The sequence below is a fragment of the Centrocercus urophasianus genome, unplaced genomic scaffold (genome assembly GCF_019232065.1).
Source record: "Centrocercus urophasianus isolate 14NV4802_14NV808 unplaced genomic scaffold, USGS_Curo_1.0 seq_30, whole genome shotgun sequence".
Lineage (NCBI taxonomy): Eukaryota > Metazoa > Chordata > Aves > Galliformes > Phasianidae > Centrocercus > Centrocercus urophasianus.
In genome coordinates this window covers 4,022,851-4,048,253 of record NW_024884867.1, presented here as the reverse complement: position 1 = coordinate 4,048,253, position 25,403 = coordinate 4,022,851, and the positions used below count along the sequence as shown (strand labels likewise).

Sequence of the window (25,403 nt, the reverse complement as noted above, 5' to 3'; positions counted from 1 at the left end):
TCTCCAGCCCCAATTCCTCATGAGATGGAGAGCACACTGACTTCCTTAGTTGGGATAAGTAATATTGCAATAATTCTAATTTTGTATTACGTATTCTGTGTGACAGAAGTTGCCTTAATTGAAAGTATTAGCTAGAATTCCCTTCCCTGTTACTCATATTCAAGACCAAGACAATCCAGCCTAAGGAGATGCCTTAAATACATACCTCATCTTTAGAACATTCCATATGTTATCATTTAAAATCCTTTGAAGGTAGATATCAAATAATGCTGGTATATCAAAATAGAGGTGACTTCCTGACAACAGTGAGGTTATGGGCATGCAAACCATTGGCCTGTACTTCTCATCCATGGCACATAAACCTCCACAAATGCGTCCTGTAACATTTACTCCTGAAAAATCATGGTATCAGAAATGGTGTTAAAACATCCCCTTTTGAAGCAGCCTCAGTCAAAAAAACAGACACACGTTTTGCTATTTGCAATCTTTATTTCATGAATAATTAAGAAGAAAACATGGCAACATTGGCAAATTGAAGGCATACATACTAAATATTCATACAGAATACATTATGAAGAAACTAAATGCCCAGATCTTTAGTGGTCCTTGCAAACTAAAAGCATATTGGTCCTCCAAAAGGTTTAGCTTAAAATACTTTTGCTGACCTTTTAAGTTCCAATAACAGCTTGTGCCTTTTAAACCAGAAACAGGGTGAAATACAATTTGAACACACTTCAATTTTCCTCAGAACCGTATTTCTAAGATCTAATCAGAAACAAACAACATAGCTTTTTCTTCCTTACCTTTTAAATGTATAAGCTGTTACACCATCATAAGTATTCAAGACTCAAGCACTTCTTAAAAGATGTTCAGTTTTATTAAGAAGGTGCATAGGTACACACATATGCACAAATGTATTTGCACGTGTGTATATATGTGTACATACATACATTTATGCAAAACCTCTACACATACCTAAAATGTCTATGCATGTGAATGTGTACAGAACCTATTTGACAGGGTTCTGAGAAAGAAGAAAGTGCTTCTTGTCTAAAAGGAGGATTATTGAACCCATGTACATGTTTGGTCAGTCTAATATTTGCGTTTCAAATGAGGATAAAACCAATACAAATCAGAAAAGCTTGGATGGAAGAAGAGAAGAGCTTATAAGAATCATTGTGTTTTACATCATCTTTAAAGACCATGGAAAAAGAGCTTTAAATCAGTTATTCATGAGATGTAAGTACTGGCTGCAGTGTCATTTCAAACAAGGTTAGTCCTTATCTGATGTAGTGCTGAGAAGTTAGACTGAGACATCAACAACATTCTGTTCTTTCACCAAGTCCAAAATTCACCACACTGTTCTGTCAATTCTGCCTCACCTGAACTCAAAGTACCCCCACATCTAACAGCTAAAGGGTACCAATTAATGCCCTTCTGACTTTGACCTGGAGAGTTGTCCAACATTCAATGGGATCACTACTTTAATTCATAGACATTGAACAACTCTTGATCATCACTGACCTAAAGTGAACGGACAGCCTGGAAGCTAACTATTCTGTGTTACATTTCATAGTGTTATACTTTCTTTCCATTAGATAACATACAGAAAAGACACTTCTGTTAAAAAAAACCCTTCAGATAAGTATAAAAGTGCTACTGAAAAATAGTAAAATTGACCCTACTATACATGTAAAAACTAAAGTTTCTAACTGAAATGTAAGTTACAAGGATTAATTACTTGAGTATGTTACGTGTACTTGTGCTCTCCCTACTGAGCAGATTCCCAAGTAATCAATCCAGCTGCACATATGCAATAATTGGAAACCAGAAAAGCCTCCAGAGAAACTTCAACAATGGAACACAACAGAAGAGCTTCCTTCTCTCCATGAACTGAAAAAGTTCAGAAAAATAAAAATCAACTATTCAATTATTGCAAATGCAGTCTACTGTCAAAACAGGTCAGTTCATGTGGAACCAGGACTGCCAATGGCTCCTCTGCAGCAGGAAATGTCCACTGGGCTTTTTAACTACCATATAAATACACTGCTCACATGCTAAAATAATACAGGTACTTACTAGAATGAAAATGCTCGTAATACACTGCTATGCTGGGGCAGAGTAAGTTTTAAACCTAAAGTTCCCCAAACAACTTGTTTGTATTCTAGAACTCTATGCAAAATACAAAAGCCTTAGAAAAGTGCAACAAAACTAACTTCACGACATTTTTCCTTTAGTTTACATAAATACAATCTCATAAAAATATTATTAAACAGAAGCATACTTCTCAGTGGAGAATGAACGTGCCACCTTTCAGCTTTGAGTAAGTGATTTTGGCTGAACTGAAACTCCCTGAAAATAGGGAATTAAAATGAAACAAGCTTAATCACATCAGACTGCCATAATTCTGCAAGAAGTTCCTCCTCCCATTCTACATCCACAGTTCCTATTGGAAATGCTAAGTACTGTCTGTAACTCCGGTAGACAGTGGCCAAAGGGTAAGGAATATTCCAAGAAAAACACAAATGCCAATGGGAATGAAATCATCTCGTATTCATAGCTACTACTGAAGTCTCAGTGTGAGGAAGCAAACCTGCTATCACAGAATGAACTCATGGATAGAGGCCATAGACTTGCCAAACTGAATTCAAGTGAATGGTAGACCAAAAACTGACAAGCACAGATACATAAGGAAAAACAGAAATTCTTAGCAATGCTGACAAAAATCAGAACTCCAGAACTCCATCTTAAGAGTTATTTAGTATTAATTATCAAAAGCATACTTGCAGTACATCCCAGATACTTAACATAATGGCTTTGACAATTGCCAAGCAAAATTATGCTGATTACACAGGAAAACCTTGCACAAATAAAGGCTCAGCAAGCCAGTGAGTCACTCAAAGCCCATCCAGTCACACTTCTTCGAGGGCAGAAACACTCCTAGAGATACCTTTCTAAATAGAGACAGTTAAATGCATTAAAAGATCTCTACGACCTGATGGGCACTGTAGGGTGATGGAGATTATATGGTTGAAAAGGAAGTCAAGGAAGAGTTAAGCAGTTCTAAGGTATTTTTCCATTTAACACACACTAACCTGGGAAAGCACAATGGCATGTCCAGAACTTGTGAATGACTACCTTGTTTTAAGAGCATGTCCCACCAAATCGTTTATTGGATGGGCTAATATCATTGACTATTCATGCACTAATGCTAACTTAAGAAAGGAACTGCAGAAGCAGAGCTTGGCAGAACATAAGAATAACAGAGAAAAATATTCACCGAGTCAAGGGAAGGACCACAAATAAACTATACAGTTGAATCAGGCTGTACACTAATGCTATTATTTCAAAATCCTATTCAGTTGGCCACTTCAGCAGGAGTATTTCTTACAATAGGCAAAAAATGGTGTCAAGGTGTACAACTGGCTTCCTTCCCAAAAGGATTCTGCCCTCTAATTGCTCCTGCTCAAGGCAGCCTGCAGCTCAGCTATTCCTGCAGTGGTTGTAATAGGCAAATAAGAGGTAAAGTCACCACACGAGTCATATAAACACAATTTTAAAGGCTCAACTTTAGCCTGTGCATAACTTCTTGCCAGCCATCCAGGAAAGGCAGCTTCTGAAGAGACTGCCACATATCAGCATTCCCAAGCTGGTCACAAGCAGAACAAAGTAAGAAGTTCTCCATACCTCATACTTCCCAATTAAGCTTGTTTGAATCTAGGCTATAAGAAAATCTGTACCCAGGTCGAAACTGTACAGAAACTGCTAGAATTGAATAAAAGTCATTTTGTTGGTCATGGAAAAGATGCAACAGAGCCCAAATGGTCAGTTTTCAACTTTCTGAAGCGCTGAATGAGGGAAATGAAAAAAAACAGAGAATTTAACACTGAGATCATTAACAGAGGGGAGACACCAAGGAGAATTTTTTGTCACAGCTACAAATTTAAGGCAGATTATCAGCAGTTTAAACCACTGTGTTGTGCGCATCGTCAGAGCAAATGCATTTCTACTTATGCAGGTAAAACCAGAGGCTGAATGCAGCCAGCAGCATTTATAGCAGATTACATCCATACATCAAAGCTGAGTTCACTTTGCCCTTGCAAACAAAAAGCACGAGAATGGACTTCCCCAAAACACAAGAACAGTGGAAATACTTTACAAAATTAGCCAAATTATGAGAAACTTGAGGAACACATTTTATGCAAGAGAAAAATAATTATTTTTAAATCTTGATACACTATAAATAAATGCTACCTTGTAGATAGCCTATCCACCAACACAATTTTAAAAGGGAGCCTTTTGTGCACAACTTTTCAGAAGCATGAGGACGAGAGATCTCTCTGAGGGTCACAGAGATCCATTCACAACACCAGGGCTACAGAATTGGTGTTTCCACATAAAGTATACAAGACAGCAAAATGAATCAAACCAAACCAACTGAAAATCAAGACAAGTGTAATTCATTCTGAAGTCACCTTAATTCTGTTACTGTCAGATACTGGGTCAAAACGGACAGAATTCTCCTTAATGACCAAAATTTATCTTCTCATCCTTTCTTTTTGGTAAAGAAAATGCCACAGTTCAAAGCTTACGATTATCATGATGACAACCAGGCAACCCTAAGACACATCTGACTCTAAACTGACATCTCTGTGGTCTATGGAATCATTTCAGGAAACAGGATCCATTAGGTCATATAGCCATATCTGCACCAGTATTTTTGACAGATCCCTTCTGCCCACAGCTGGCAATAACTAGCCCTGATATACTACAGCACAGGCATTTGCAAGGCACATATTAAATTGTAGTAATAGAAACGGATAAAATATTTGTCTTTTTTCTTTCTTTTTTTTTTTTTTTTTTTTTTTGAAACACATTCAATAATATTTTCCGGGCTGGTTAAAAAAAGAGGAAATTAAATCAGCAGAAACCTCGCTCCATATGTAAGAAATAACAGGCAGTTTCAGGATTAAGTGCGAGCAGGAACCAAGTAGGACAGTATCATCCGCGTCCAGAAGGGCTACAGCTATTCTTTCACTTGAAAAATTAAATGCTGTTTGAACCTTTGCAGAAAACATGTGGCAGAGTGCAGCAGGGCATTATGTTTGTTTTTTATCTGTCATTGCTTCATTGCTTTCCTTCATTGCTTTCACTTGGACAGCTGTATGGCATCTTATTTGTAAAGGCTCAGATGTATGATTATAAAAAAATCTCTTTATGGAGCCCAATATTCCTTTCTAGATAGGCTTTTATCAGCCAGACCACACCATGAAGCTTACAGAGCACTGAAGTTCAAAATAAGGTCCTTTCTGTAGTGGCTCATAACTTCTCTCTCTGAAGACCAGCAGCACAACTTTTCAAAAGAAGGTATGAGAAAAATGTGGTTTCCTCCTCTTACTACCATGCGTTATTTAGTTAAGGGCTGGCACAGTGTTCCTGGTAAAGGAGGTGGGCCATCACACAGAACAAATCAATGTAAAAAACACAACAGCTCATGAGTGAATTTAGACCAAGAAACGCTGTCCTTGTCATTGGAAAAATACTTTCTTTATATACAAAGCAACAAATAAGACAATCACAGATAAGGATGTCTATTCAAAGGAAGAGTACAGATTTATAAGCACGAATGTGCATAAGTTGGAATCTAGTAAGAGATGGAACATAAGCCAGCAGTACCATGTATTTCCAATAGGACTGCTCCTGTTGAGACTTATTTGAAGAAGCAAAGTAAATAAAAATACTGGAAGGAATATACAGGAAAGGAAACTATATTTCAGAATTTTATTAAAATCTGTTAATGATTTTTTTTTTTTTCCATTTGAAGCCTCTCTTGCAACAACTGCCTTTAGAGTATGCTGGCTTTTCAAATGCACCAACTGATAAATTGAGGGTATCCAGCTACTTTTAGGGATATGCAGGCTAAAGAATCATAAGGATGCATGAGACACTGTTGCTCCGAAAACTTCTCCAGAGCCCCTCTAAGAAGTTGTTTTGCAACATTTCATATATTCTTACAGGCACATTTATAATGTATTCTATTACAGACGTGTCAGTGTAAGCATTTTAAGAAGTAATTTTCTATAATGCTAGCTGCTGGAGACATACTGAATTATTACTCTTCACATGGGCTATGTTCTTCAGATGAGAGCTTTTTAGGTTTGGCAATAAGTCTGAGTTAAATCTGTGCTTCTGTACCACGATGAAGTTTCACAGATGCCAAGTGGAGCTGCATTCACTGAGTTAACATCAATGACATTCAAACAGTCCTTAACAGTCGTAAGAGCACCATAGGAATAGAAGATTCTTTATAACAGGGTTACTGTGTTGAAAGAGCATGTGCTTATAAATAGCAGTTGTTACAGAACTCGCTTCTAAAGTAGGCTTCTGCTTAATATTAATGAGAGATGTTCAACTGTGGCTTAACTGCTGGAAAATATTCTGGAAAAGAAGAGGCAGAAGCAATGGCAGAGTGAAGCATTCCCTTGATTTGACGAACCAGATTACAACAAACATTTTAACAGCTTATAACAAACGGATGGATTAAATCATTCTGAGCCATTAACATTCTGCACAAAGCCCTGAAGTGCCAGGATGTATCAATCAATGATAGCTAAGGCACTTGCTTGAACTCTTTTGCCCAAGAGCTGTTACATGAATTCAGGTGCATTTTAGGAAAACAAAAGCTGAGCAAACCAAAGTTTCTCGGTTAATTCCTTGTGAGAGCAAGTCTTTTCCATGCAATATTTGAGACTGCTGGGTATACACACATTACATTAGTTCCTCCACTCTTGTCAGAGAACATCTCACCTTCTATCACTCAGATGAGGATGTGCAACATCAATGAAAGACACACAGGAAATTGCAAAGGTAGATTTTTAGACAAATATCTTCATTATTACATCTTACTGAAAGTATCTTCTCTGCAGAGGAAATGCTGTCCCAGTTCCAAAATGCTACCACAGACATCCACGACGTTTCCTCGTATTGCTGTGAAGTAAAGCCTGGGGTAGCTGTGCATGCTATACAGGCATAGGAAGAAAAGGGGAAAGAACAAGCCATACAAGGGTTGATTATTGATTCATTTTTGCTATAATGGAAGCACAGAGAGCTACTGACAGATTCCTTTCAATACAGCATAACCTGAAAACCAGGAGCTGTATATGGTAGTCTTTAGAATCCATAAGATAAAGTTGGAAGCCACAACACTGTGACAGAGGTAGGCTTATAACGAAACTTTAGAAGAAAGAGTTCTTCTGTGCCAAATTTTCCGAGGTATCAAGACCACTTTTCCACTCAAGCTGTTGTGATGAAATAAAAGCTTGTTTTCCTAGAATATTGTGCACATTTTAAAGGGGTGAAAATAGCTATAAAGGCAGTAACTAAATTACCATCAGGAACTCTACTGTATTGGGGTGCCATAGGCTGTAGGTGGAATATTTAGACTGTGGTATCAGGACACTACAGAAAGTTCAGTAATATGATGCCATGTTATCCTTTCCTTCTCAAAGCATTAGCTGTACACTCAGTCTCCCATATGCTAGAGGATCCATTCATCTCACTCTCTTAGGTAAGAAAGCTTCAGGAAGTCTGGCTGGCAAGGCGGTAGATAAGCAGTCCAGGCTCTTTAGGCTACATAATTAATCTGAATAGCTTAATTACTTGGGTTATTCCAAGCAGCGGCAACAAGTTTTTGCTTTTTAACAGTTGTTTCCAGGCTTAGTAGCTGAAGCAGTCTGAAGCAATCCAGGATAGCGTCACCGAAGTTTGAAGGGACTCAACTGATGCCAGTTTTTAGTGAAATGGGGATTAGCATTTCAGCAAGATTTCCATCTGGTAGCTAATGTCGGTTCTACTTCATGAATCTGTTGAATTATTAGGGTTTCAGGTTTCAAAGTATTTGTAAATTGCTGTAACATACAGCATGACATTCTGCCAGTCCGGACGTTCAGTTCGCACCATTTCATTGATGTCCTGTCACAGAAAACAGATTGGTCAAAAAGAAGAACCATAACCCTGTGAGGGACGTGGCAGTATTTTTACCAAGTCATGGTGATGGTAAGCCTGTAAAGTTTCCATAATTTAAAGCATTGATGAAGAAAGCTTTGTTCTCCTCCATGCAACTCGATATTACTTGGAAATAAACAGCTGTAAACAGCTATAAATAGTAAATGTAAACAGCCATAAATAGGATATATGCAGAATGCTGTTTTGCTGATTTAAGATTGAAATAGTGCATACCTAAGTTGTCCCCCTTTCAGAACAATTAGTACTGAAGATGTTACTGTTCCCCAGCCCCTTACACCAGTCTCACAAGTCAATGCAATCTGCCCAGGAGCTAAGACAAAGAGTCAGAATCAAGACCAAGACACTGACTGAACCTGAAGTTCAAAATTCTCATCATGATAGGAGTCAATAAATGACAATCCCATTTCACAGTAGAGTAGTGAACTTGGGATTACTTCAATATGTATTTTTGAGTGAAGAGGCAAGAAAGAGGGAAGTTTGCTTTGCCATCAGCTTGGCTATATGCAGGAGACAAAGCATCAGTGTGTGCCTAACTGGTAGGTCAGTTCACTCATTTCTTAACAAGTGTGCCAGATTGTCTATGGATAAGCTGAGCAAACAGCCTGATCTGCCCTTTTCAGCATATGTACACAAGAACAGAGTGAGACAGTTCCTAGACATTTCTGCCTAGTATATGGATCTGTTTTATAATCTTTGATTACTAGGATCTCCAAACTCAAAAAGAGGAAGTTGTTTCTGTTTTGTTGTTGATTTACTTTGGTTGGTTGGTTTTGATTCTCTGTATGAAAGCAGCTGAACACTTTCTTCTTCTGGGAACAAAGAAGTCACCCTTATAAACCTCTCCTTACATCACCACTGCTATTTAGTTACAGTGGTTTTCACATCCTTGCTCATTCTTCACCCATGGAAGAGGAAAAAAAAAGAAACACTACACACTGTGTACTGTTGGTATGTAAAAAGATACTAAACCCTTAAGATGGATACAATTTGCACACTGAATATTTAATTCCTTTCAATTTGTCTTTTCAGGAAGTCTGTAATTAAGTACATGGCAAAAATCAAAGGACAAACAGCAATCACTGAGACTAAAGCTAAAGCAGGACAGAATTCCTGCAGCTATTTTCCCACACTGTAGTTCTTATATCAGCACTTGGGAAGAAACTTCCAGGTTTCAAATCCCTGACAAAACTTAATGTCCAGGAGTTGCACTGCCATTGTGAGCAAACACAATGCTGGTGTAAAGGCTCTGATAGGGATCAAGGAAAGTGTTATTTTTAAAACACCTGACTTCACTGTGTTATTAGTTGCTAACTATGGCAGCTTTGTTAGAATTTAGATTGCTCAAGCATCACTTGAATATCGTTTCTGATACTGGCAACTTTAGTTGAATTTCTGCAATTAATCACAAAGGCCTGGGATACTCTCAATTCCCTACCTTCAGGAGTCTTACTTTCACTGTAAATCCTATCATGTTGAAAGTTAATTCCTTTAAGGCAAAATTTTTATAAGACACAGAATAACCAGTAATTGGGAACAAAAAAAAAAAGCTCACCTTCAATCATTTACAATGCTGACAAATTAAATCTAAACATAAAAGTCTTAACTTCTACATTTCAGTGAGCAAAAGAACAACTTACATAGCTTGATGTGTATTCCTGAAATTCCAACAAAACCAAATCATTAGAAAGTAGAACAGAGACAGAAGAGAGTTAATGGATCCTTGAAGATAGTATCACAACTATTTCTCAAATTATTCTCAAAAAAAAAAAAAAAAAAACCAAAAAACCCCAACACTGACTTTATTGTTTCTTAAAATACTGAAAAATGAGTTTTGGTGAATCTTCCTTTTAGGAGTTTATCTCATAAAACCATTGAGTATCCCGAGATGGAAGGGACCCACAAAGATTACTGGCTCTGCACAGGAGTGCCTATAAATTAAAGCCCATGTCTAAGAACATTACCCAAATGAACCCTTCTTGAACTCTGTCATCAGGCTTGGAACCCCTGCACTTGGCACCTCAAGCACTGTGCTCAGTTTTGGGCTCCTCACTGAGGTGACAGAGCATGTCCAGAGAAGGGCAACAAAGCTGTAAAGGTTCTGCAGAACAAGTCTTATGGCGAGGAGCTGAGAGAACTTGGATGGTTCCATCTGGAGAAGAGGAGGCTTAGGGAAGACCTTATTGCTCTTAACTATCTGAAAGGAGGTTGTAACAAGGAAAGGGTCGGTCTGTTCTCCCATGTAAAGGGATATGACCAGAGGTAATGACCAAAAGTTGCACAAGTGGAGGTTCGGGTTGGATATTAGGAAGAATTTATTCCCTGAAAGAGTGGCAAAGTATTGGAACAGGCTGCCCAGGGAAGTGCTGAAGTCACCACCCATGAAAGTGCTCACGAAACATAGATGTGGCACTTCTGGATATGGTTTAGTGGGAACAGCAGTGATAGGCTGACAGTTGGACTACACGATATTAGTCTTTTCCAACCTTAATAATTCTATGATCATTCTTTGGAGAAGAATCTTTTCCTATTATCTAACCTGATCTTCCCCCAATGCAGCTTCAGGCCATTCCCAACCTGCCATAGGCTGTTCTGCTGTTGCCTTTGCTGCAGCAGCTTGAGTACAGGTCTTTATCCCACTCATTATTTTACTGCAAAAAACAGTATTAGCTGAAGTGGCTGACAATATTGGATTTATGCTAGACTGACAGAGATTAAACAAAACCACTGATGTATGTGCTTACCATTTATGTATTTTTTTTCAGTCAAGTGTGATACTGAGACTATAGGCTCTAGCTGAGCTCATCTGCTGTTATTTTTGCTTCAAAATCTTTCAAAAGCACAAACTGGAATAATTTATTTTTTAAAATGAGATGTAATTTGTTCAGTATGTGTTTAAAACTCACCAGAGTGGATTTGATGCCAACGCTTTCAGCTGCCTGAAAAGCCAAAGTGAAGTTTCTCCTCTGCACGAGATATGAAAACGTATCAGAATCCAAGTAAATACTACTTCATAATAAGATGGCATTAAAAAAGTTTACAGTAAAACTGCTAATTTTGCCTCAAAGTGAGTCTGTAATTGGACCATATTAATTAATTTTAATGAACATATCCTATTATCACCCAAAAGATCTTACAACATTAAGGTTTTAAAAAGAATAGCTATAATGTAGTCTGAATTGTTTCAATTATGATTTCTAGTAAGATCATTTTTCTATTACTTTAATTAGTTCATTCTTCTTTTTTTAGCTCATATTAGCCATATAGATTCTTTATGGACATGAACATATATAACAGAATGGGAATTCTAATGTCATACCTTGTCCTGGCTGTTCAGCTCTTGATAAGGAATATGGGCTGGGAGGTAAGTATGGAGGACTGCACAGAAAGCCAAGCCATCATTCCAGCTGCTGCTGAAGTTTGTTATGTCAATATTCTTAAAAGAAAAAAAAAAATGCAAACAATATTAAAATCATATTTTAACAAGTATTAGTTCCACAAACACCTTAAAAAAAAAAAAAAAAACACAAAAAAACAACTTTGAACAGCCTGACACTGGAGTTCTGTGGTAAGGAACCAAAACACCTTCTATGGTAAATTAAAAAAGAAAAAGCAAAAAACAAGCCATGATAAGAATGTCAGGTAACCTTACACAGGTTAAAGAGAAAGTAGCTAATACTTAATTTTCTATAGTGCAAATACAGTTAAAAAGCATAAAACGATAGGCTAGAAAGGGTATTAAGAGTATAAATTTCTTACAACTGTACAGAGCAAAATATAAAAGCAAACAAGTTATGGACATATGTCAGGGCTCTTTCTAAAATCCCTGAAGTACACCACGTGGTTTTACCTCTGTTAATACAAGACTTTACTTCTATGCTTCAGCACTGAAGCAAAATTTCTAGTTAATATTGATAAGGAACAAAGTTTCATCTGCTAAATAAAACATTTCTACATGAAAACCTACATGAACAACAACACGAAGAGAAATTAAATTGTCACTGTAAATAAAAATGCTTCAACAGATTTAACAGGAACCGTGGCAAGGAATCAAATATTTGTGACTGAAACTGAAATTGAAAAATGCAGCCTTGCACTCCTGATTCTTTGGTGACACTCAGTGACACTGCTAAATGCCACTTCTAAGAACACATGCAAGGTTACTGTAAAAAAATTCAGCCCTGTCTGTACAAATCAGGAGCAAGATGCCTTGCTGGCCCTTCAGGTCACTGCTTACTTGACTGTTGGCAGCCCAGCAGTGGCAGAGCAGCTCAGTGGGCAGCAGTTTAAACTTTAAACACCGAGTCACTCGTTGACCTGACAAGAAAGTACAGACATCACTTATCTCTGACAAGCTCTGAAACTTTTCATTCATCTAGTGGAAAAATGAATGTGGAACCAATGTTAAGCTGCAGAACACTCACAACTAAGGCAGCTGAATTTCTTGTCAAAATGATGACTTGGATACAAATGGAAGACGACCGCAATCCCATCTCCAACAGAGGGAAAATAACCTCAACAAAACTAAAAGCAATTTCTAGAAGAACATGAGGGAAATCTCCATTTCCCGCTCAACTTTCACCCTTCTCACACAAAGTCTGCACGATGCAGGTTGGGGCTGCAGTGATGTAAGAGTACGTGCTGGGACTCACAATGCCAGGGCAGCGGTCTGAGCCCGGCCGGCTGCCTGCCCACAGAGGAAATGTCATTGTTGGAGACCCCCAGGCTGTGGGAACGTGGTCCTCAGTGCTTCCTCGAGCCGCAAGGGTGGGAAAAAATAAAAAAGAAAAAGAAAAAAGAAAGAAAATAGCTCTCCCTCCTTTCTCCTTGAGGGACAGGAAATTGGATTTAAATTAATGTGTGTTTAAAACTTTTTTCGATGTTACTTGAATTAGGCAAATAAATGCAAGATGCAGGAGGAGACTAAGGGAAAATATCAGCGAGGAGGGATGCTGAAATACTGCTGAGTCTGATTAACAGCCTCCAACACATCAGTTGGCTTAATGGTGGACATCCTTTCAACAATACCTGCTAATAATGACAGAACACATAAATGTGGTATAAACCACAGCCTGCGAAACCTTGCTTACAATTTGTGCTTATTTGTTGTTGTTTTGCTGTTGTTGTGACTTTTGTGCTTTTGTTTTAATTATTTTTGGTGGGTTTTTAAGACTGATGGGCTGAACAACTGATAAATACTAGCCATAGCCCATCAACTGATGCTGTACTTTATGCAGAACAGAAAGGAGAACTGCAATGAAGATTCTGTAGGAAACTGAAGCTTTGTGCCTGGCTACAGGGAGAACTGCTTCCAGGCTGCTCCACTCATTTCAGAGCGGGCACCGCAGTGTTTAAATGAAAATGTTAGAGCTGGAACACCAGCATCACTCAAGATGCATGTCACTGAAGACCCACAGAACTGGGCTGAAGACAGAACACATGATTTTAAAAAATTCTAAAAACAACAAGGAGGCAAGGAGGTGTGCTCAGCTCCAACCAGAACACATCTATAAAAAGAAAAAAAAAAAAAATTAAGTTTACTCCCTCACCCATAAAGGGCAGCAAGGAAAACAGGACCAAGTTGTGCTGAAAATGGTAAAAGGAACTAAAAGAGGAGAAATTTCCTCAGAGATGATAGCTGTGTAAAATTGAAATATCACTTCAAATATTAATAACATCTATGGAACGTTATATTTGGAATATAAACATTGGAAAAATGAGGCCATTAAAAAAGTTCACCAACACATTTGGATGGTACTCAAGAACTTGGAATCCCCTGGTTTCCTACATCATCCTGTAGGGTCCAGCAATTATTATTAAGATAACAAGCAGAAAACAAATCCATCATCCAAGAATCTTAATGAATCCAGAGGAGCTGCATTAAATACAACGGAAGGAAACAATTAAAAGGGACTGGTCTCTGTTTCCAATTCCTCCAAGCATTATGAATGGTTATTAACTCTCAGATTGAAGAATTGTAATATTGGTCAGGCACCAATCTAAAAACTGGACAGACTTATTTAAACTGGAAAATTCAATCTTTTACACGGGGCTTTGAGAACATAACTGGCACTTTTAAATACGGTATAATTTTATTTCCCAAATGCTTTTAACTACTTGTGTTTTTCCAAAAAGCTCGGTGGGCATAATGAAATCAATCTTGCATTAAGCTCTTATTTCTCAAAGAACTGACAGTAAACAGAACATCGACCTAACATCTCTGACATAATTTCTCCTTTGTTACTGCTTTTATTCAGTAATTGGCTCTATTAAGATAATTCTACTGGAATCTAGTCCGGAATTTTTCTCAAGCCATTTCAGACCACAAAGTATTAAAGCAATTGGAGGGCATGCTTTCAGATAAATGAGGAATGAGCCTTTCTAAAGAGAGGTGAAGTAGGAGGAGTTTCATCAGTCCTTGTCCAACAACATTTAATATTCAGCACAGGAGTGAAATCACTTCCAGCATTACAGATTTTCGGCAAAAACCATTTCTAACACTTATGATAAGCCTGAGTCATAAGGTTATGGAAAGCACTTGCCAATCAGGAATGAAAATCAGAGTTACAAATTTTTAGAGACAAAGTATGAGCAAGAATATAACATTTCAAATAATCAAAGAGACCAAGTTCTATAGCCTGCCCTACAGCCGAGGCAAACAGGGGAACAAACAACGGTAAAGGAACACCCACAGCAAAACACATTTCAAGCATGACTCAAGCTCCTATCAGAATGCAAAGAGTAGCAGCAGTCACCTCAAAATGAGTATCTTCTTGTGTGCACATAAGAAAAATGACTAAGAAAATTCTTCCTGAAACTCTGATTCTACTTGTCTCCCCTTCACATCGCATTCTGCAGCTAAGAAAGCTATGGAAATCATGGTTCCTAACTTACAGTTACAAACTAAGGGCAAAGTTTCCCTAATTGTCTCTTCAGCGGATATATCCACATCTGTCTTCCATCTCCTCAAACTCCGAATACTCCAATCTGAGCAGAAGAGCATCCTGCACAGCAGCTCCAGCCCTGCCCTGCACAGGGAAGCGAGGTTCCCACATCTTCACTCAGCGCGGCTCACAAATGAGCTAGGACACAGGCAAAACAGAAACATGTGTCTGTGCCTCTGTTATATTAGTTAATGAAATAAGTGGCCTGAGAAAGCATAACATGATTCTGTAGAATAATGTATGAAATCATTAAAGAGATTTGAGGTTTAACTTCACAGACCTTAGCAGGCTTTTTGCCATGGCATCGAATTACTACTAAAAAGCTTTTAAAAGCTTTTAAAGATGCACAGAAGAGAGCATCCATTAAAAAATTAGAAAGGTAAACTGCTAAATAAGTGTTCCTGTTATGCTTTTGGAAAGTCTTCTAGAGTTTTCCCTAGTCTTTCTGTGGTATTAATCAGCATCAGCATTCCTTCAGTAGGAACAGTGCCTGGTAATGCCTCCTGCGTACAGAGCTGTGACAGTAGCACCTGAGCTGTGTTCTCTCCTCGACTTTTGTCCATCTCTCTTGGATAGGTTTGGCTTTCCCAGTGAGGACAGCAGTGTCTGTTTCCAGCCACACCATACCAAAGCTCTCCCTGGAAAGAAGTCTTTTTGACTGCACATGTCAACGGGAAGCAACGACTCCCCAGAGACAAGGAGACCCACTTCTTCCTACAGAAGGCTCACCCACATTTAGAACTGGGGTTAGGCAGGAGAGGCTCTCATACTAGGAACAGCTGGATCCATACCCACCAGACAGCTTCTTTTCGAGCAGGCAGGTCAGCTCATGATGGTGGAAAGGGAACTGCTGTTGCTCAGCCTCACCAACAACACAGTCCTTCCTGTTTTCCAGCTGTACCTTTTGCAGGTAGTAAAGCAAAGCACATCACCTCCTATCTGGAGCCACGTATTTAAAGACTTTCCCCCTTCCCTTCTTATTTAGCGTTACTCAGCCAGTAACTGTTTCTAATACCAGACTCAGCTTGCCACTGGGCTCGAGGCTCCAGACAGCACAAGCCAAAGTGCAAATCCTGAGGAAAAGGCTGCGATGTCCAAGCTGGTGGTAATTCCAAATTCCTGCTGAACCTAGTGCCAGGTCAGACAAGTGTTACTTTCTTGCAATCAACAAAAACTGCCATCTGCTCCCCACTGAATCAGTCTGCACTGATTCCCAAATCGTGCATTAAAGCTGAGGCTGGGAGGATTTCAGGCAGTAGGTGACAATGTCCAAGTACTTCTGGAACAGTCCCAATCATGGCCTCCTCATTCCCAGCTCTTGGAAGGCAGTAAATAGGAAATATAAACCATCAAGTGCCTGAAATATCAGCCATAAAAGTTTCTCTTTAGACCAAAGATACGTTATTTTACAATTTTGGCAGAAAGAAAGACCATAAAAGGAGCAATCATCCTCAAAAAACTGTAATAGCTTCAGATTTTAACATATGAAGCATTTACAGAGATAAAGACAGCTCCATAATTTGCTCTAAATTTTGTCATAATTAAGTCTAACAAGTTGACATTTCTCTTGTATCAGAATCCAAATCAAACAGAAAAAGGAAGCATATCCTTCCTCACTAATTTTTGGCAAAAGCATCACTGCTTAAACCAGGGAGAGAATTGTTCTGGCAGTCAGAGTCACTTCAGTGAATCAACCAGACAGTGCCAGAGAAAGCCTGTGTATGCTGCAACCATTACCTCGGCACTAACAAAAGTGCTCTAAATTCAGCCTATGATAACCCATTTTTTGGTTTATTGTAGCCACACAGGGACATCAGTAAAAAAAAAAAAAAGGTGCCATAACTGAACACACACCTCTACCTGAAGACCACTACATGTCTGACCTGAGCAGCCCCTCCGTAACCTATCCTCAATAGAAGCACAACCACTAACACCAAGAGTAACCTGCCAAGTCTCTTGGCCTCGGGTAGAACCCTGAGCCTTTGCTTTTGTACATGAAATTGAAGTGAAGAAAATGTGACGCATGTGCACGAGAAAAGATTAAAATAAATGTCATTTGACTGATGTGCACAGAATAGATGATCTTTTGATACACTGCTCATTTGTTCCTCCTCTTCTTTCCCCTCTACAGGACAGAACAAAGGAACATATTTTAACTAGGTATCATTCAGTTGTCAAGAAATCCTCCCCCTCCACCCTGCCATGTCAGATACTTCTCCAGGTACACAGACAATGTTCTTTACAAAGCAAATGTTGGACTGAAGTTAAAAATGAAGTTTCCATTTCAAATACAAGATGTATTTACAACTACAGATATACCTCAACAATTTCATATTACATAGTCCACTAAGAGCAATAAAAGCCTGAGAACACTGAGCTAAAGCCCTATTTCTTATATAATTTACCCCAAATATCTTTATTTGATCTCCCAGCAATTCTCACTGGAAAACCAAACTCACACTCACTCATGCAGCCAGTTTCAATGTGTAAGTTACCAAGAAACCAAGACTGAACCCTAACACGTTCATTAAATACAGTGCACAGACTCTTCAATAGTGTTAGTCTATAAATAATTTTATACCTTCCTGATCAAACAACACATTTTCAATAAGGGCTCTAATCAGCTGTACCCACATCGCAATCATTTCGGATGGCAATTATCCCATTGTGAGCAAGTGCAGTAGCATCCCCAAATGTTGAACATCACTGGGGTATTGAAATACAAAAATTCAAGTTCAGTAGAACTCTATTATTTATTGCTGCCATGAAGTTTTTTTATTTTTATTAGATTATAACTATTATGTTTTTAAGATTTTTTTTTAGGAGACAAAAGTTAGGCAGCATTGAAACAATTAGAGGACAGGTGCTTTAGGGCTACATTACAGGTGTCTTTCAGTGCATCTGTAATTAGAAAGCATGGAAAGCTTCAAGAAAACTAAAAACACAGCTATATATGGTCTATTCTTGCAGCTAACTTGTGGCAACTGCTTTTTGGTACCAGACCTCTGAAGTTAATACTTTCTCAGAATGCTGACAGAAATGGAAAATATATTGAAATATTGCTGTAGATAAAAATGGGCACAGGATGTGTGTGTCCTGTTTATTGGTCCCCTGCTTAACATGGAACATGCATGCTCACATCCTTTTTTGCACTTTTATTAGTTATGTACTTAAAATGAAAGTAGCAGTACTTCAGCTGGGCTAAATGCTCTGTAACAGCTGGACAGGATTGCATTATGCTTTGAAGATATCTGGAATTTATGACAGTTTTATGACACTGCACATATTTTAGAGAAGCCAGGAAAATGCAGTACTTGGCACAGAACTCTGAATCAGCGTGTCAGCCCCTGAACCAAGCTGACACATGGTCAGATGTGACACACGGTTTGTTTGTTGTTAGCTTTCAGCACAAAACATCGTGCTGAAAACTGATGGAGACTCATTCATCCTTTATCCAAATCCTCCAAAAAAAAAAAAAAAAAAAAAAAAGAAGTCCACAACTCATCTTAAGAGACCAGTTCTCCTCTTTCATGGCTTAAGGATCTGTTGAGTCCTGAAATCAACTCACACTAACTGAAGTGAATGCAATGCTGCCTGGACTGAACAGCCTCTAGATGAAAGTTAATAAAGAACCTGCCTGCTGCTAGCTCTGCAGTGACCTTCTGCAGATTGCCATTCCCAAAGCAAAGCTTCAAGGAGAAGTTCTGCCTGCAAATAGCATTCAGACAGTATGTCTGTTACAAGGAACAATATAAGAGAAAATGCCATACAGTTTCTTGTTTCAATAACAATTTCTTATTTTCATTGGCTGTTTTGGCCTTTGTTTTTTATTCAGGTACTCCTGAAAAGAATACCAGGTTTGGTGACACAGTTAAGCATTGTTTCGTGATGAAAATATTTCTATTCATTGCTTTCCTTCCAAATTTGCTTAAATAAAACAAGAAAGTTGCACAATGAAGTAATTTATTAACCATTTTAGAGTAGTTATTATTTTTTTTGTAATGCATTCATAGAAGAGAGAGATGTAAGATGGCTTTAAAAAATATACTGCGTGGTATTCCATGTTTGTCAGAAGGGAAAAGAACAGTTTGACAAATTCCTGTGAATGTGTATGAAGAGTTCTAAATAAAATCCTCCCATCATAACGGGCTGAAATTAGAGCTTCACAATGCCATAGTCTTTGAGTTGTGTAGCATTCACAACATTTCAAGCTTCTAAAAGAGACAGATAAGACTCTTAATCAAAAGCTTGAAAGTAATTTCCTGGGGGGATAGGAGAGCAGAAGTAATTCTTCTTCCACTTTATTTCAGCAGACAAAAAAAAAAAAAAAACCACCAGTTGCTGCAAGCAATTAAACAGTACTATATTCTCCACGAGCATCTTATGGATACAGGAAACCTTCTGTCTTTGAAGCAGCACAGACCTTGATTGTGTTTTTTTTTTTTTTTCCCCCATTTAGTATTTTTAAATGGAATAAAAATGGAATAAAGTGCAGCTCAAGAGCTACAGCTGGCCTTCACAGAGAATCATGTTGAATCATATGCTGCTGCTTGTTAATAACAATAAACCAACCACATGGTTGTTTCTAATATTTTAAGCAACTGGCAGCTCATCCATAACTCTGTACATTAAAAACTTTTTTACTCATATCTGGTTATCTGTTCAATTTCTATTCATTGTTTCTTCAACTGTTTTCCCAGTCTGAAGTGCCTAACACTGTCTGGAATGAGAGCTAAAACACCACCAGGAGCAAGCATAGCACTACATCAGAAACGAGGCTTAAACTCATGTGCATGGTTCCACCTCCATTGGTGAAATATGAACAGTTGGAATAATTCCTCAAATATTTTAAGCACACGTTTGTACAGAAGGCTACATCTGTCAGAGTCTCCAGATGAGGTGAAGAAAAGAAAACCAAAGTGTCTGTATTTGAAAACTAAAGAAGATGTGAACACAGCTTTCCCTGTGGCAAAGACATACTTAATAAATATTGGCTTTCAGAGCAGAGTTTACTTGCACATCAGTAATTTTACGAGATCGGCATTAGAAGTAAATTGCTATGATATTAGGAGGACAAGATGCACGTATGGACAGGGATATTCAGTCGCCTGAGCTCTGCTCGGCTAACGTGGCAGCTCAGACAGAAGCTGGCTGGCAGTCAGCTTGCAGGTAGCTCTAAAAGCATGGGCTGGCTCCTGCCCAGGTGGCGAGCCGAACAAAAGCAAGCAGTGGTACAGGAGAAAGGTAGAATTTACACAGATGGGAAATGCGGAGGATAGAAGGGATTGTCACAGAGTAAAGGACACTAGGAGGAGCTGGAGGTGTGAAAAGGTACCCTGGCAATATCTGGGGGAGAGGGAAGCAGAAGGAGAGCTAGAGTGCCCGAAAGAGAACTGAATGAGGAAGAAAGATGTTCCTTGTTCTGATGCTTGTTTACTGCATGTTACTTTTGAAACCACGTAGTTTTAACACAAAAATAAAAACCACTGAAGGCTCTTCTTTCTAGACCAAGGTCCTTATTCTGGTACTGATAATGGTTTTGAGACATCAAAAACTAGATAAGCACTATTCACTACGAATGCAATGTTAGACACGTTCTTATCATTACACCACTTACACTGCATACAACCAAAACTGAAATTCAGGAGATGCTGAAAATAACTGAATTCTATACAACAGAGATGTAGATAAAAATGAGTGTGCTTAAAGCAGAAGACATCCTTGTCCAAAAAAGTAACTCCTTACAGCCTCATGATTTTATTCTACTACTCCAAGAGAAGGCATCCATTGCTTATGCAGATGCTATATGCCACAGTTTCCAGCAGTAACATAATCAGAGAACCTTACTACAATTGCTGAAGTATAGTAAGCGTCAGAAGTTATTCTTCTACTAGTGTTTATAAAACTCAAGAAGAGTAATTCGAAGCAGCAATCTACTTAAGCAGAAGAAAGTTGCTTTACATTTTGCTTGTATGTGCACACAACTGTAGAGTGAAAAAATTGGCAGGCTTTCTATTACTTTTCCTAACCAGGTGTTAAATTTATGTATACCTCACTTCAAGGCACTATGAGAAAATACTTCTGTATTTTGTTTTACAGGATTTGTAAAGAAATATAACATCCTGCCTTTTTTAAAATGTAGGGAAGGAGAAAAGCTCTGTCCACAAAGCAGCTTATCCTCAGAAATAGCACAGTTTAGCACTAGACGTGCCACAGGAAGGGGGGGAGGGGGATTATAGCACAAGCCTCTCCATTGTACTGAAAGAAGACTTTTCCTATGGATGGGCCATCATCCTGTTATGTGGCTCTGAACTTCCTCCTGCATTGTGAGCCTCAAGTCATGGAAACAGTAAAGTTCTTAAACTGAGGATTGTGTTGGGAATTCCAAAAACTTTCAATACAAGTTAACCAAACAAATACATCACGGTCAGATTGTTAACATCCTGGTTTAGTTTGCTGAAGCCACCATTCTTTTGAAAAAATAATGTAATCAGGAGAACTCTGGATAGATATCTTGCTACTTCTTCCAGGTTCTGATATCATTCAGACTAACTTCAAAAACCACACTAGAAAGCTAAATACAAAACGCAAGACAACGCATTTGTCTAAAATCCAAGGCATCTTACTATATCTGCATTTAGGAAACATTAGCTTAAAAATTAAAACGCTGAAGTTTCAGTTTCAAAAGTGCAATCTGTAAAAGGCTGTTGTAAAGCACCTCAATAGGAGGTCACCTGCCCCCTTAAGAAAAAAAACACATTAACAACATGGAGCAAAGTGACTAAGGAGCTATTAATGTTAGGTTAGAACTTGTAGCACGTGTTCCAAGAAGAGAGTACAGTACATACCAGTGCCATTGCAATCTATGCAGTCAACTGTGGAGCAGCCTGGCTTATGCCACTGGCAGAGTCTAATTTGTTGCAGCTACAAGTATGCTATGTTAAAACAGCTCTACAATTACCTGATATCCTTCTGTTTTTTTCTGGCACCATTTCAGCAAGGCATTTCTCTTCGATCCTCCATATTCTCTTGCAAGGGCAGACAAAGGATCTTTCCTTTCTTCCCTAGGAATGAGGGAGAAGTGCAATTTATAGCTAATTATTTTTCATTCACAACAGATACACATATTACAAATGCTAAAAAAAAAAAAAAAAAAAAGCTATCATGAATTATTGTGACTGAAAGTAGTAAGGTACAGCACTAGTAAGAAAAAGAATACAGAGAGATACCTGCCAGACTTAAGAGTTACTTTGGTGAAATACTTTCATTAGGAAACCACGTGTGTTTTTCCCCCTTAAACTAAACTTCTTCTAGGTATTTCAATCTCAATGATATTATTTCCTAACAGTTTGGAAAGTAAACTCACAATATTGTAAGTTCCAGCTTGAACCATTAAGCTAACTCAAGTGACTTTATTTTGTATTTAGAAAGAGAATAAACTGATGTTATCTCTTCTGCAGCTCATGGCTGATTACAAGTGTCACCTTGAAGCAACAAGTTTGCATATTAGCCACATGTCATTACTAACAGAATACTTGCCTGGGATCTGGAGTTCTCAAAAAGGACAGGGGAGATCTACTTTGTTGATCTGCTACCTGGTATACTGGAACAGTAACGATTCACCCTTTTTAAAACATCAAAGTTCAATTCCCAATAAATGCCCTCTGTAATGAAGATATTGATGAAAAGACTGCTGTTATGCAACTTAGTTGCCGGATGCAAAGTGTGCGAGCAGTTGCTCTTGTTTTTTACAGAATGTGTGAGGTCTGAAGGGACCTCTGGGTCCACATGGCACTACCTGTGCTGAGGCAGGACCATCCACAGCAAGGTGCCCAGGCTTATGTCCAGGTGGCTTCTGAAGATGTCCACGGATGTGGCCACTCTGGGCAGCCTGGGCCTTTGCTATGTTACCTGCACAGCATGAAGTGCTTCCTGATGGCCAGACAGAACCTCCCTGGCAGACAGTTCCCCCTGAACCTCCTCTTTTCCAGTCTGAACAGTTTTTACTGTCTTGGCACTGGCAGTTTTGTGCCATCTTCAAACTTACTGAAGGGTGTACTCTGCTCCATCACCCAAATGGTTAATGAACACAGCTAACAGAACCAGTACAGAACCCTGAGGTAGGCTGCGAGCAAATGGCTTCCAGCCAGACTTCACCACTGAACTTCTCACCAAGCCCACACAGAACAGCCTGATTATGAGAATCCTATGGGAAGAGCATCAATGGCCTTACTCAAGTCCACCTCAGAGGAGATCAAAGAAGGTCACCAAAACAAGTAACAATGGGGCTGCATATTCCACCTACAATCAAGATCATGCAACTGCAGAGAGAGAGCTTCAGCACAGAGGTTTGGGAGTTTGGGACATTCTATTAGAACTCAAATTTAAAGTTCCCTCTCTTTACATTAAACCATACTGTTTAGCTGTGAGTGAGCCGTACAACCTGTCTTCAGATTCCAGTAAATGCACATGGTTTATATTGAGTCCTCCCAGTTAAGAAAACATTGCTGAAGGAAATAAAGTAGTGTAAATTGTATGGAGACAACGAGAAATATTATGACAGACAAATCTTATAAGTTAGTATATCAGGTCAACTGAACTCCTACCCAAAATAAGCCAATAAAGTTACAGCTAGAACAGAGAACAGTAAGCTGCAAATGTTTGTTTTAGTGCTTATTTTACCACAGCGTTCAGAAAAAGGTAGGGGAGAAAAACCTCCATTCCAAAACCACACAAGTCCAGCAGCAGTGTCATGAGGAGTGTTCCCAGAAATCCATCTCTCACTGCACACACACTGCTGCAGACTGCAGTGTTGCTCCTGTTGGAGAGCTGGGCCTTTCAGTCAGTGCTCAGGCAGCACAGTATCACAGCTGTACAATCACACCATGAAATGATACATCATCTGCCACGGTCTGCAGGCTATCATCAGTGCAAGTTTATGTTATCAGTTCACACTTCGTACACAAGTCTTTGAATCTTTTTTATTGCAGGGCTTACCTGGTCTAAATTCTGGTACTAACACACACATTATTCACTGCTGCTGGTAAAGTAACCACAGATCCAAACTCAACTTACTTTCTGAAAGGAGAGCAGCAGCAAGGCATGTTTCAACTGATTTCAGGGAAACATTTTTATTATCCCCCACAGTTGTAAATAGCTTCACAATTTCATATTGTAATTATTACAGATTGCAATGACTCTGAAGGCTAAGGATATAATATTATTGCTGCATAAACACTGTCAGTTCTGTGCTAAACAGACCTGAGAAAATAACTGAGTCTCTGTCTGCCAGTTTCCCAGTGTAAGAGGCAGGGATAAGAACATACTTTACTTGCGTAACATGAGGCTTAAATACTTTGAACTCCTTTAACTGATAACATTGATAAATTTAAACATTTTCCTATCTGTCAAGACTTTTCTTTTTAACATGTAACAAAAAAGGGGTGCCTGGCCAGTGTTACCTAGGTTTGCATTATGACTTCATGTGTGGTGCAAACGACCCAGGCCCATTGACTCCTGGCTACTCAGAAGGCTTAGCACTGTCTGGAATTAAGACCTAGTTGTGCTGCTTTTCTTCAGCTGTGATTACTAAGGCAGAAGTTTATCATGTGTTCTCCCCTGGACCAAATCACTCTGAAAGGTTTGTTCAGCATGCTGGAGCTCACTTCTTGGACTCAGCTTTACAGTATTTTGAGCAGATGTGATGTTATTATTTAGTGGCATTGTTTAGTTTGGTTTTCTAGTGTAGCATATAGTTCTGTCATTGAGCCTATAAGCTCTAAAAACTATACTGAGCTGCAGTGAACTTCAGAAAGCTTCACTTTCTGAAGTTCTCAAAGGTTACTGAAGATTGTTTTCAAGGAGAGGCAGTAAAATCTGCAGTCTTCCTGCCAACATTATATTCTAGATACTTGCAGACAGATAGCTGCAAAATTAAAATCTTACTTTATCACATAAAAGGGCTTTTACCTTATTCGACTTCTGGTTGTAGGGGTGACTGATGCTGTAGGGGAGGATGAGAGGGACAGCTGTGGTGAGGTGGTACCCATTGCCATGAGAGATGCTGGAGACCCTCCATCGGGTGCACTGATATCCCGTTTGATTTCTTCACTACTTCTTCGAGACACTGCGTGGTAAGAAATGTCCACGTATTTAACATTTCCAACATTAAATCCACTGCTTCAGAAACCACCAGTGGAAATCCATACATGACACATTTACTTCACATTTCCTATCTAAGAAGTACCAAGGATTTAGAGATCAACAGTACTGATAAAATTTGTGTCCGAAAGCAAACAAAATTTGATGAATGCATCTAACAGTGTATCATTACTTGCACTGGGAGAGGGACAACGTGTTTCCCTGCCTCCTTATCTCTGTTTAAAGAAAAAAACCCCTACATTTAAGCAGTAAAGTGTAACAGCCAGCTACAGTTTC

The 25,403-nt window shown here is 38.8% G+C and overlaps 1 protein-coding gene across 2 annotated transcripts in view; it reads right to left on the bottom strand.

Moving 5' to 3' along the window:
• Positions 1 to 469: 469 nt before the first annotated feature.
• Positions 470 to 25,403, bottom strand: part of SPECC1L (sperm antigen with calponin homology and coiled-coil domains 1 like) — a 58,730-nt gene continuing 33,796 nt past the window's right edge. For both annotated transcript variants that reach the window (XM_042828860.1, XM_042828861.1), the window contains 5 exons: positions 24,936 to 25,092; positions 21,928 to 22,030; positions 11,342 to 11,458; positions 10,929 to 10,988; positions 470 to 7,971 (listed from right to left, as the gene is read on the bottom strand). In XM_042828860.1, the coding sequence (XP_042684794.1) occupies positions 7,882 to 7,971; positions 10,929 to 10,988; positions 11,342 to 11,458; positions 21,928 to 22,030; positions 24,936 to 25,092 (527 nt within the window). In that variant the 3' untranslated portion in view covers positions 470 to 7,881. The remainder of the gene's footprint in view (positions 7,972 to 10,928; positions 10,989 to 11,341; positions 11,459 to 21,927; positions 22,031 to 24,935; positions 25,093 to 25,403) is intronic.